General features: G+C 47.4%; 1 protein-coding gene across 1 annotated transcript; it reads left to right on the forward strand.

The window, feature by feature from the left end:
• Nucleotides 1-1,081: 1,081 nt before the first annotated feature.
• LOC144773987 (olfactory receptor 51G2-like) lies at nt 1,082-2,038 on the forward strand. The gene has a single exon (XM_078659032.1). The coding sequence runs from the start codon at nt 1,082-1,084 to the stop codon at nt 2,036-2,038; it is 957 nt and encodes a 318-aa protein (XP_078515158.1).
• Nucleotides 2,039-13,242: the final 11,204 nt, after the last annotated feature.

The following is a 13,242-nucleotide window of genomic DNA, read 5'->3' on the forward strand; positions in this document are numbered from 1 at the left end:
CCATTTAAAGCCGGAGCTATTTTGTTGAGACATGAGGCTGGACATGGATCAAGGGGTGAGCCCGACTTCAGCCCAGACAGGAGGTCTAAAGAAGAATCAAGACTGAAAGGGGGGAATTCCCAGAGAGTGGGAGCTAGATCAAGTTTTGAGGAGGTGTGGACGGCTGGTAGGTCTACATCAGTTTGTTGGGAATAAACAGCAAGGGAAGCTTGGATGGTCGTTATTTTATTAACGAAATAAAGGGCTAGTTCACCCAGCCAGGATTCTGAATGAGACTGGGTCGGGGTGCCAAGGGACGGTGATGTAAAGTCTTTGACAATTCTAAAGATTTCCTTACATGTGTTTCCAGATTCATCGATGCGACGTTCAAGATAGAGTTTTTTCTCTTTCCACATCAAATTATGATAGGATCTAGTCATATTTTTTAACTCTACTTTGACCATAACACCGGCTGCGGTGCTTGGGTTCCAATAGGAATGGTGGAGTAGACTTGGTCCAGAGTGTGACCCTTGTTATGAGTAGGTTCTTGAATAAACGGTAGCAGTCCTAATGAGGTAGTTATATCCATTAGTTTGATAGTGTCTGGGTTAGTGGCATCGTCCATGTGCGTTAACTTGTGCCGTTAGCACTGATTTTTAGTACCAGGTGTTTGTACCACGCTATAAAATCAGCTTGAACGGTATAACATGCAATGCAAGAGGGTGCAACTTCTTTTTGCCACTCGGTAGAAGTTCTACTCTAGAAGCAACTTCCTCAACGCAACCGGAAGGTTTCTTCCTGCTAAGAAGCAGTCTAGAGTTGGATTTTCCTTGCTAGTGCTCTCCAATTTAGCGTTGGCGAGTGGGGAGAGAACTCAGCAAACAAACCGGAGTTCGCCAGCCAGGCCTACTATAATGTTAAATATGGTGCATTCCTACCTTTCCCTCTCACTCATCACAGCAAGGTGGCTTGCTGCATTGAGCTGCATAAAAATATTAAATATGAACCTTAGTTTAATTGTCTACTGATAAACATTGGAAATTTCTTTGATTAACTGTATTACACATTTTAATTTATAGGTCTTGGTAACGTGATCCCCATCATGTCTACTGTGAATTCCAGCAATATCGATCACCTTTGGCTCCTGCTGATGGGTTTTCCTGGGGCAGATGATTTTAACAATACAAACATCTGGATGTCTCTTCCTCTGTGCTCATTGTACCTTCTCTCTATCTCAGGCAATTGCCTTATTTTGTTACTCATAAAACTGGACAAACAGCTCAGAGATCCCATGTACCTTTTGCTCTCCATGCTTGCAACCACCGATCTTTGCTTGACTTTTGCTACCTTACCCACAACGATGAGCGTGTTCTTGTTTGACGCTAGAAGAATCCACTTCTTTGCCTGCTTGACTCAGCTCTTCTTTATACACATGCTCTGTGCAATGGAGTCTTCCATTTTAGTGGCCATGGCCTTTGACCGCTATGTTGCCATATGTAAACCTCTGCAATATGCCTCAATTTTACACCCAATCATATCTAAAATAGGACTGGTGGCTCTGCTAAGATGCCTTTGTCTTCATTTTGCTGTGCCATTTCTTTTGAGAATTCTTCCATTCTGTGACAAATATGTCCTCTCCTTTGCCTTCTGCTATCACACTGACGTTATGAAGCTTGCGTGTGCGGACACTACAATTACAAGTACATACAACCTGGTAGTGGTGATCACCACATACCCTGTAGATGCAATTTTCATTCTGCTTTCTTACATTATGATTCTGAAGAATATCAAGAACAGAGCACAGCAAGGAGAAGGACTGAAAGCTTTGAACACCTGTGTGAGCCATCTGTGTGTGGTCATGCTGTTTTACATCCCCCTCATTAGTTTGTCTTTGGCTAGCAGATATGGACAAAAGGACTCAATCCTTCTGCGTGTTCTTCTGGGTGGGATATTACTTGTCGTGCCACCAGCACTGAACCCAATGATTTACAGCATAAAAACCAAACAGATACGTAATGCCCTTCGTAAAAGGTTCTGGGTAGCAAAACTGGGCAGCTGAGATATTTGCTAGCAATGCTGTAACTCAGGCTGGACCCCACCCATGAATCTTATGGCCATGGGGAGGGTGGAGGGGATTTATGCAACTCCAAAGTACTACTCTCTGTAATGTATTGCTACCATGAAATCCATAAATAATTCCATTGAAATTCATAAGGAATATCTGCATTATTGGCATATGACTGCCCCCTGCACGATTTGTGAGCATGTGTCGCTTCCATGAATTGCATTCAGGCGGATCTCTGGTCAGTGTTTGACAGCGCTCATTCGCCCAGGACCCATTTCTAGACTATTTTTTACAGAGTTTTTTTATGTAGCGCGTACTTGACCTGAATCGGGTGTCAGAGCGCCTTACTTGAGTACCAGTTGCATTACATGAAGACACATTCATTTTTTTGTTAGGCACGGGGAGATTTGGGGCTAGATGTAGGTAATTTAGATTTACCGTTTCTAAAATACCGAATTTTACCGATTCGGTATTTTAGAATCGGTAAATCTGATGTGGGTAATAACTCAGTATTTTTTACCGAATCGGTAAGATTCGGTATTTACCGATTCGGTAAATACCGAATCGGTAATACCGAATCGGTATTTGCTATTGAATCCTATGGGCCTTGAAGCCCATAGGATTCAATAGCAAATACCGATTCGGTATTTACCGAATCGGTAAAAATACTGATTGCAAAGGGGGACAGGGTGTCACTTTGACACCCTGTTGCACCCCTGTAACTGGCTTGTGCGCCATGTGGCACACATACATGCCCTTAGGGCATGTATGTGTGCCACATGGCACAGGTGTACATGCACAGATGTGCATGTACACAAGAATTCGTAATGTACCATGCAATTGTATTGCATGGTAAATAACGAATTCTAAAGGCCCTGTAGCACTGTTAGAAGTGCTACCTACATAGGAAAATACAGATTCGGTAATTTTACCGATCGGTAAATTTACCGAATCGGTAAAATTTAGCGATTCTGTAATTTTACAGAATCGGTAATTTTACCGATTTGGTAAAATTACCAATTCAGTAAAATTACCGAATCTGTATGTTTTCAGTGCCCCTACATACCAATGTCAAAATACAGGTCGGAAACGGCCGAAAATCGGTATTTTCGGCCGATTCCGACCGGTATTTTGACACCTTCATCTGGCCCTAAGTGATTTGCCCAGAATCACAGGATGTTCAGCGTCATTGCCAAGACTCGAACCCAGTTCCCCACATTTGAGGTCAACTGCCCTAGCCCTTAGGCCAACTCCTCTCCCCTCTAGATAGTGAGATTGAGACCTACAGCACACAAAGTTCTTGTTAGCAAGTGTGACTACCATCAGGCCAACTGATTGCTTAAGAATAGCAGTGCTAGCAGCATGTTAGTGTTGTGTTGTTGTGTGTTTCCCTTTCAGGGCCCACTGACTCTCCCTTAAGTTAGCTTGGGTGCAGGTAGCTAACTGCTCTTGGTTTGCACACGCTACCCATTTTATTTATTCACTGTGATGTTATTTAGTTTGGTTGCATGAGACTCAATTTGCACAAATCATACAAGGTCAAACAAACACCCTATTTTAATTCTCCCAGTGACCGGTTAGCTACAAAGACACAACAATAGAATCCAGATGCTGTTTTTCTCAGCGCACCTCTTCATCATATACATGGGAGTTGCTTTTTGAAAGTTGGAGCAGGATTTCTTGCAGAGCATGAAGGACATGCACCAAGCACCTCTACCTTGCACACTTGGAGATGCAGAACACCTAATCATTAAAAGGTATAGGGCCCGGCTGTAATTCCAGAGATCTTTTATATAATTACTGAGCTCACGTATTATTTATGAGTAGGGAGATTAGAGTAGCAAAGTATATATTTTATCATGGTAGGGGTTTTCCTTCTGTATGGCCTGTTGACCCTGTTCGGTATTCTGCTGATTTATATATGTCTAATAACTGCAGCACACCAGCTTCATGACAGAGTTAATAAATCTCATAAACTTTCCTTGCGTCTCTCTTTGTTTTATTGTGGATGATGCATGGGTGAGAAACACAAAAGGGACTAATCTGTTTTTGGGCGATGCCCAGAGGACTGCAGTTGGGTTCTGGGATGCCAATTCACTTGTCTCTCTGGAAAGATTAGGAGAGTAAGGGCCAGATGTAGGTCGCCCAATACCGGTCGGTAACGGCCGAAAATCGGTGTTTTCGGCCGTTACCGACCGGTATTCGGAAAATGAGATGTAGGTCGCCGAAAACCCGTAAAAATACCGAATCAGTAGATTACCGGCTCGGTAAAGATACAGAGTCGGTAAAAGTTCCGACTCTGTAAAATTACCGAGTCGGAACAAATACCGAGTCGGTAAAAGTTCCGACTCAGTAAAATTACCGAGTCGGAACAAATACCGAGTCGGTAAAAGTTCCGACTCAGTAAAATTACCGAGTCGGAATTTACAGAATGGAAAATACCACGCAATCGAGATGTAGGAGAGCCTTAAAATACCGATTTCCTCCAAAATTCGGTAATTAAGAGTCGGTAATTAACATGGATTGCAAGCAGGTGGTAATCAGGTGCAGCCTATAAAAAAGGACCCCAAAATGCAACACAGGAAACAGAATGGCGGCGTTTTACGTCATAGCAAGACGGCTAAGGCTACAGGCAGCAGGTGAGAGGGAATGGAGAAGGGAGGAACAGATATATAGGCAAAGGATTACACTCTTCCAATTGACAGAGCCAGAGATACTACAGAGATACAGACTGCACCCTGATACAATCATGGACCTGATCAGGGACCTGCATCCACTCCTGGACCACCCATGACCAAGGGCCCATGCCATCCCACCCCATGTCCAGGTGCTCTGTAGCATACACCTCCTAGCATCCGGGAGCTACCAGAGTATAGTTGCAGCGGCAGGTGGGGTGTCCCAGAGCTGCCTGTCGCGTTTTTTCAAAAAGTTCCTGGATGCCATGATGCAAAGAATGGATCAGTACATCCACTTCCCAGACACTGATGCGGACTTGCTCAGGGCCAAGACTGACTTTTACCTCTTGGCAAACTTCCCACACGTGATTGGGTGCATTGATGGGACCCACATCCCCATTTGCCCCCCTGCTGCCACAGAGCACATATACAGGAACAGGAAGTCAACACACACGATTAATGTTCAAGCAATCTGTGATGCCAAGTTCTTCATCACAGACATAGTGGCCAGATACCCAGGAAGTACCCATGATTCATTTATCTTCCAGAACAGTGGGATCTATACCCGCCTGACAGCGGGTGAATTCGGGGAAGGATACCTGCTAGGTAAAGAAATGGGTGACCCTCCCTTGATAGATGAAGCAGACGTATGTCAATGTGTGCATCTAAGTAATGTATATTTTGTCTTTCACTTTAGGGGATAGAGCATATGCACTCCGTTCCTTCGTCCTGACACCCTACCTCAACCCAACAACCCCCAACCAGTGACGTTACAATGTGGCACATAAATCCACCCGCAACATCATTGAGCGCACCTTTGGCCTCCTGAAGAGCCGGTTCCGCTGCCTCCACAAAAGTGGGAGGGCACGCCAGTACTCACCTGTAACGTGCTGTAAGATTATTGCTACGTGTGCGATGTTGCACAACCTCGCTACTAAGAGGGGCACAGAGGTGGAATTGGAGGACTATGAAGACCATGATGATGAGCAGGCACTACCATCAGCCAACCCAGTAGGAGGACCAACACCCACAGACGGTAGACAGAGACGGGCAGAAATCACACACAACTACTTCTGAGTAAGTATAGAGACAAAGCACGTATTGTATTTCAAAGCACGTAGTTTAATTTAGCACTACGTCGAAATGACATGAGACACACAATACACATACTAGTGTGCCCAGCACTACTGTGTGGATGGGGGTTACGTCACCCTCACATGTCCATGAGCAAAAGTCTGACTCACTACTTGCGTCCAAGAACACCCAGGCGTGCTGCCTGATGTTGATTTGGTTCAGAGTCTGCTGTGCCTGCGCCGGCACTCTGGCGTCTGCTGCTCCTCCTTACTTCAGGGGCTGGGGTGCTGCTCCTGCTACTAGGGGTATCTGTGTCCCCAACAGCTTCTAGTCCTGTGGTGGCTGACTGGTTAGTCAGCAGCACTTCAAGTGCTGTAGTGACTCTCCCCATCCCCCGGGATAGATCAGTACAGCAGTGCACCAGGCCCTCCTGCATTGCAACTGAACGGCGACACATGAGTGAAGTCGCAGTTGCTAGTTGGCGCATTCCCCTTGTCTCATGATGTGTGCGATGGCTCTCCCTGCGCCTTTGTGCACGGTCCTCTCGCAGTTCCTCACACAGTGTCATCACAGACTGAGACATGTCCCTGACTCCCTCTGCCATTTCCCTCATGCTGTCTGCCATTGATGTGATTCCATTGTTAAAGTCTGTGAAGTTGCTGTTCATAATTCGCATCTGCCTGTGTACTGCACTTATCCCTCTTGCCTGCAGGCGCTGGACCTTCACCATTGTGGTCTCAAGGCCTTGGAACACACTCTCATCACGGCCACTGCCGCATGACTCCCGGACCCTGCGACGTCTTGTTCCTTCAGATGGCCTGACAGGAGTGGATGTGTGCCCTGGTGCATTGCCTGCCATAGACTGCATTGCCTCATCATCTTCCCCTTCCTCATCCGAGGATGTTTGTAGGATCCTATGAGGGGGTCCCTCATGCCTCACAGGCCTGAGGATTTCAGACACCTCGGAGTCAGCTGGTGTGTGTGACTGTATTTCCGCAGGTAGTGGTGAGCCTATGAGCACAGGAGATGCTTCCAGTTGCATGGTGTCATCTGCCTCTGGTATGTCTGCTGCTTTTGCGCATGGTGCTGTGGGTCTTGCACTGCTGGGCCCAGCATCCCTGCCTTCTTCCTCAGTGCTATCCTTTTGGGGATGTGTCTTCTCCCTCACCTGCTGTGACTTGCGTGATGTCTCTCCTGTGGACAGACATGGACAGTATCTTAGTGGTGCTTTCACCTTGTTCATCAATATTAAATTACACTTTAACATCACTATTTTCTGCTCCTCCCATGTGTCTGCTTGTATTGTGTGGCATGCCTGACGAAATTTAATGGTGACTGTACATATGGGTATTCTAATGACTACCACTCCCATAATGCATTGCAGGTGAGTACTAAAGTCAGGACTGGATTTCCTAATTACATAGACACATTGGGGGAGGTACACAGGCAGGGGGTGTGGGATGAGGGACATGTCCCTTACCTTTCTTAGCTGCAGCTCGGGCTGAGCTGTCTGCATCACCAATCCCCAGGACGCAATCTGGCTCCAGTGTGGACTCCACTAGCTCTTCAAGGTCTGTGAGTGCAGGTGCCTTGTTCTTCCCACCACCTGTTAAATTGGACTCCTTCCTTCTTGCAGCCAGTTTCTTCTTAGTGACGATCCTTAGATCGTACCATCGTTTTTTTAGGTCGTCCACTTCCCTGTTGGTGACTCCAATGGCGTTGATTTTAGTCTGGATCCCCAGCCAGGTGCTCCTCTTCACAGCCTCTGGTACCTGCAGGGAATGTTTTCCAAATATTCTTGGGTAGTGCTTCACTACCTCCTCCACCAGCACCTGCAGTTCTCCAGTGCTAAACTTCATCTTCCTCTTCCTCTCAGGTCCATCCCTCTGTGAGTCTTGTTGCTCCATTTGGTTTACCTGCAGGGATCTGCTTCACAACTGGCTGTCTCCGTGTGTCTGCTCTCCTGTGTGATCAGTTACACTGCACCTGCATGGGTGTGGCCACTTCCTGGTTGTGGGGTGGGGTCGAGGCACAGGATTGGTCTATTGCTCTGTTGGTTGGCTGAGGGGCGGGATGGAGACACATGATTGGTTGATACTTCAACTGCCTGATATTTGTATCCCCGACTCGGTATTTACCGAATCAGTATTTACCGACTCGGTAAATACCGAGTCGGTAGTTTCAATGCATTCCTATGGGCATCCGGGCCCATAGGATTGCATGTGACTTACCGACTCGGTATTTGCCGTATCGGTAAATACCGATTCGGTGAATACCGTGAATGAGTTACCGATTTTTACCGAATCGGTATTTTTTACCGGATTTTGACCTACAACTCGTTTCACTTTACTTAAATACCGATTCGGCAAAAATCGGTATTTTGGAGTCGTTAAAAATGTGTTACCTACATCTGGCCCTAAGTGAGGTATATGAGCTAGTCTAGATTTGGGCTCACAGATCTCCTCTGGACTGACCACAGCTGCGTTCACTTCACCTACAACAAGCCGAAACCCATCATCCACCTCCAACCAACTCTACAAAGAAACTGGAACAAAATCACCACGGAGCAGATCTCCACATCGCTCCTTCAAACCTCCCCAACCCTCTCTTCTAACGCCAACGAAGCCGCCTCCAACCTCACCCTTTGGCTATCCAACACCGCCGACACCTTAGCACCACTGAAAAAACGTCAACACAAACTTGCCATCAAGAAGGCCTCATGGTTCAACGATGACCTCAAGAAGTCCAAGAAACTGTGCCGCTCCCTTGAAAAGGCCTGGAAAAAAGACCCAACCACCAGCACCAAGGACGCCTTCAAAAGCGCCACCCGCACTCACCACCAACTGATCCGAAAAGCCAAGAAAACAGCATTCAAGGATCGACTTGACAACAACGCCCACAACAGCAAGGAACTTTTCAACATCGTCAAGGAATTTTCCAACCCCTCGGCCAACTCCAACGACATCACCCCCTCTCAAACCCTCTGCGATTCCCTAGCCTCTTTTTTCCACAACAAAATTGCTGACATCCACAACAGCTTTGACAACCAACCCGGAAGCCAACCCACCTTACCATCAGCTGACCATCTTCCCCCCGTTAACACCCTTAACGACTGGAACCCAATCTCCACTGAGGACACCATCCGCCTGATGAATTCCATCCACTCTGGATCCCCCACAGACCCATGCCCTCACCACATCTTCAACAAAGCAGACTCCGTCATAGCCCCGCACCTCCGAGACGTCATCAACTGCTCCTTCAACTCCGCTACCTTCCCAGAAGACTGGAAACACGCTGAACTCACCGCCCTTCTGAAAAAACCAACAGCAGACCCCACCGAACTCAAAAACTACCGCCCCATCTCGCTTCTTCCATTCCCGGCCAAAGTCATCGAGAAAGCTGTCAACAACCAGCTCGCCGCTTTCCTCGAAGCCAACAAATCCCTCGACCCCTCACAATCTGGATTCCGAGCCAAACACAGCACTGAGACCGCCCTCATCGCAGCAACAGACGACATTCGAACTCTACTGGACAATGGAGACACAGTCGCCCTCATCCTCCTCGACCTCTCTGCAGCCTTCGACACAGTCTGCCACAGCACCCTTTTACAACGCCTCAGAAACATCGGAATCCAAGGAAAGGCACTGGAATGGATCACCTCGTTCCTCACCGGAAGAACCCAGAGAGTCCGCCTCCCACCATTCAAGTCCGAGGCCTCTGAAATCATCTGCGGCGTACCACAAGGATCCTCACTCAGTCCCACCCTCTTCAACGTATACATGAGCCCCCTCGCGGCCATCGCCCGCCAACACAACCTCAACATCATCTCTTACGCGGATGACACTCAACTGATCCTATCTCTCACCAAGGACCCCAGCACCGCCAAAACTAACCTACACGAAGGAATGAAAGAAGTCGCCAACTGGATGAAACAAAGCCGTCTGAAACTGAACTCAGACAAAACAGAAGTCCTCATCTTAGGTAATTCCCCCTCTGCATGGGACGACTCCTGGTGGCCAGAAGCCCTCGGAAATGCACCCATCCCGACAGACCACGCACGGAACCTGGGCGTCATCCTGGATTCTTCACTCTCAATGAACAGACAAGTCAGCGCCGTATCCTCTTCCTGCTTTAACACTCTTCGCATGCTCAGAAAAACATTTCGCTGGATCCCCACCGAAACAAGGAAAACAGTCACCCACGCTCTAGTCACGAGCCGACTGGACTACGGAAACACCCTCTACGCAGGTACCACCGCTAAACTCCAGAAAAAACTACAACGAATCCAAAACGCCTCAGCCAGGCTCATATTAGACATCCCACGCAACGAACACATCTCTGGTCACCTTAAAGACCTCCACTGGCTACCCGTCAATAAGAGGATCACTTTCCGACTGCTTACCCACGCACACAAATCACTCTACGACATCGGACCAGATTGCCTCAACTCTCGACTGTCCTTCTACACCCCCTCCCGCCAACTACGTTCTTCCAGTCAAGCCTTCGCCACTGTACCTCGCATCAACAAGACCACCATGGGAGGCAGATCCTTCTCATACCTGGCTGCCAAGACATGGAACTCACTCCCCGCTTACCTTCGCCTCACCCAGAATCACCTAGCGTTCAGAAAGCAGCTTAAAACGTGGATATTTGACAAATAATCCTCCCCCCCTTCCTAAGCGCCTTGAAACCCTCTGGGTATGTAGTGCGCTATATAAATTTTATGACTTTATGACTTTAATGTGGTGTCGTATCATTCTAAAGTCCAGTGGTCCCGGCATAATAGTGTTTCTCAGCAGAATCCCTGTAACATAAGTGCCAGTTATAGTATAGGCCATTTTACCTGTGCATGCTGATGGTCTAGTTTCGTCACCATGATAAAGGCTTGCCCAGCTGAACGTAACCAGATCTGTGGTGCTAGATAAAGCATGCATGCAATGTGTGTATGTAGCAGTGGTGTGTGGTAGTGTGCAGTTCTGTTTTGGATGGGGAGTTGCCTTCCAAGCTGAGATACGGGCATGGGCGGTGGCCCTACCACAGGACTCTGCCCTTAGAAGAGCCCAGTTGCAGCTCTTGTGGAGAAGTTGGCCAGATGGAAGTGAACTGAATAATCTTACCAGCAATGGCTGCACTGTGGTGAGTCTTGCACCCTTGTCTACAAGATTGAATCTCCAGTCATCCCACTGGTCCTTGCAGAGTTCCTCAGACCCATCCGTGACCTGGGACTGATCAGTGGGGCTGCTGGTGAACTATGTGTACACTAGGGTTTGCGGCCCAGTCATCACCTGTCACAGGTCCCATCTGTTCCCAGAGGACATTTGTATACCTGTGACCTGTGACCACCACTGTTCTTTATGTCATGGGAATGTTAGCTTGCAGACTCTAGCACAACCTTTATCCCCCTGCAGACTCACATTGTAATGAACCTCAGGGCCGGACTGGAAACCAAAACCGGCCCTGACAAAGTGTTCGGCTGACTCCCTCCCCACGCCCTCTGGGGGTTGGGGGTGCGGCCGAGCTCTTTGCCTGGGACAGTTTTCGGACAATTTTGTTACAGGGCAGATTTTGCAGCTATGCTGCAAAAACGGCCCCCAGGGGCCCAAAACCGGCCCCCACCCGTGCTGCGCACCGGGGGATTGCCCGGTGCCTGCTACGGCCAGTCCGGCCCTGATGAACCTGTTGGTAGTCTGGGCTCTTTGTTTGAACAGGGGGTGAGCTAGTCCTAAAAGACATGCAGCAGCCTTACAACAACCATCTTTGCTCATTTCCAATGACTCTAGAAGTGAATGGGATTGAGGGGCAGAGCTGACAGTAGTTCCAGTTGGCAGTGGCTCATGATTACGGTTACAGCACAAGCTTGAAGGTAACGCAACTCCTACCTAAGTGAGTATTAGCTTTTGAACATTGCCAGACACCCTTTGTAGGTCGAGCCTAGACAGTGCTTCCAGACATGTTGTATATGCTATGCAGGCTTACAGGTTGTCCATTGCTTTTCATTTGTTTCTTTCAGTGTTCTTTAAAAATCCTTGCTTCCAAGAATTTAACCTCTCCTGTTAGTCCCTCCTTTTTATCGGTTGTTCACTCCCATGGATCAGTGCACCAGTACTTGTAGCCTTCAACTTGTCCCATTTTAGCAGCTGTAAAAGGGAATACTTATTCCTTTGTACAAGTACACTACACATGAGCGCACAGTCTTTACAGTCGCTCTGAGCTCCAACTTCTTATTCTGTAAACAGGGCTGCAATTCTTGTTTTGCTTGTTTGGAGCTCTTAACATGAGTGCTTGTGATGTTCAGAGCTCCGATGGCCCTGTAAATCTTGCATGCCTTTTTTTATCAACAGGGTGCCCTCAATTATGTGTCACAATCATGGCCACATCATCATGTACCATGATCTCGACTGAAGGTATTCAAGCACTTTACATGAGCCCTAGGACGCATTTATTTTTAGTAGGCACTGGGAGATTAAGTGATTTGCCCAGAATCACTGGAGGTTGAGCCGACACCATGACTCAAACCCAGTTCCTTCAAACCCAAAATTGTCAGCTCTGGTCATCATGCCACATTACCTCCTTAATTATTACCTTGAGAGACAGTAATTATAAGGTTAGGCAGGTTATATGGGCCATAGGTTTTACAGTCTAGGCCCAAGCCTCCTTCTCTATTTGAATTTATATATCTATTACTTTGCCTGCCATTAAAATGGCTGCTTTAAAAATCCTTGGTTTCCTGCCTTTAGTTTTCACATGCAACCTTGAAGCAAAAACTTAATTGGCTTTTGCAATGGAAATCTGGTAGGTATGTGCGCCATTTCAAGAATACATGCAGATATCTGTTTTACTTTTTATTTCTCCTAATATTTCCTATCAATGGTTTTAATCCACTGTGGTGGTGACGCAATCACACTACACTATTACTAGAGGTCGGGCTATGGTGTCTGGTCTGTTGCCACACAGTGTCTTTCATGGCAGATGCATGTGTGTTTGCTGGCTCTCTCATTTTTGCACCTGCATTAAATGAGTTGGCCAAAAACAAACTTACCGGTGTGGGCTCCTCATTACAGGCGAACTGTATTATGGTTTATGTAGCAAAAAGGGGGTGGTGATGGACAGAGTATCTGAGTTAATCAGAACACTCCTACCCAGTCAACAGATCAGGGCTTGATCCATCACCGTTTTTTAGCTCACTGCACCATCCCAGTTCAGAACCTGGCTACATGCAAATTAGTCTGTCCCTGGCCCAGTGCATCACGGGAACAAGGCAGACCAAAATACCAAGCCAATTCTTTACTGGAAAGGAAACAAGCTTCCGGGGACCGGTTTCTGGCATTACAGCCGTCTTCGGCCCGGCTTGCTTGAATCCTGATGGTGCAGTGAGCAAGGGACTCACATCTGAGCATACCCTTCCACACTTGTGGTGGCCAAAACGATTCAAAAAGGGGGTGGTGATGG

Source organism: Lissotriton helveticus, chromosome 8, assembly GCF_964261635.1.
Source record: "Lissotriton helveticus chromosome 8, aLisHel1.1, whole genome shotgun sequence".
Classification (NCBI taxonomy): domain Eukaryota; kingdom Metazoa; phylum Chordata; class Amphibia; order Caudata; family Salamandridae; genus Lissotriton; species Lissotriton helveticus.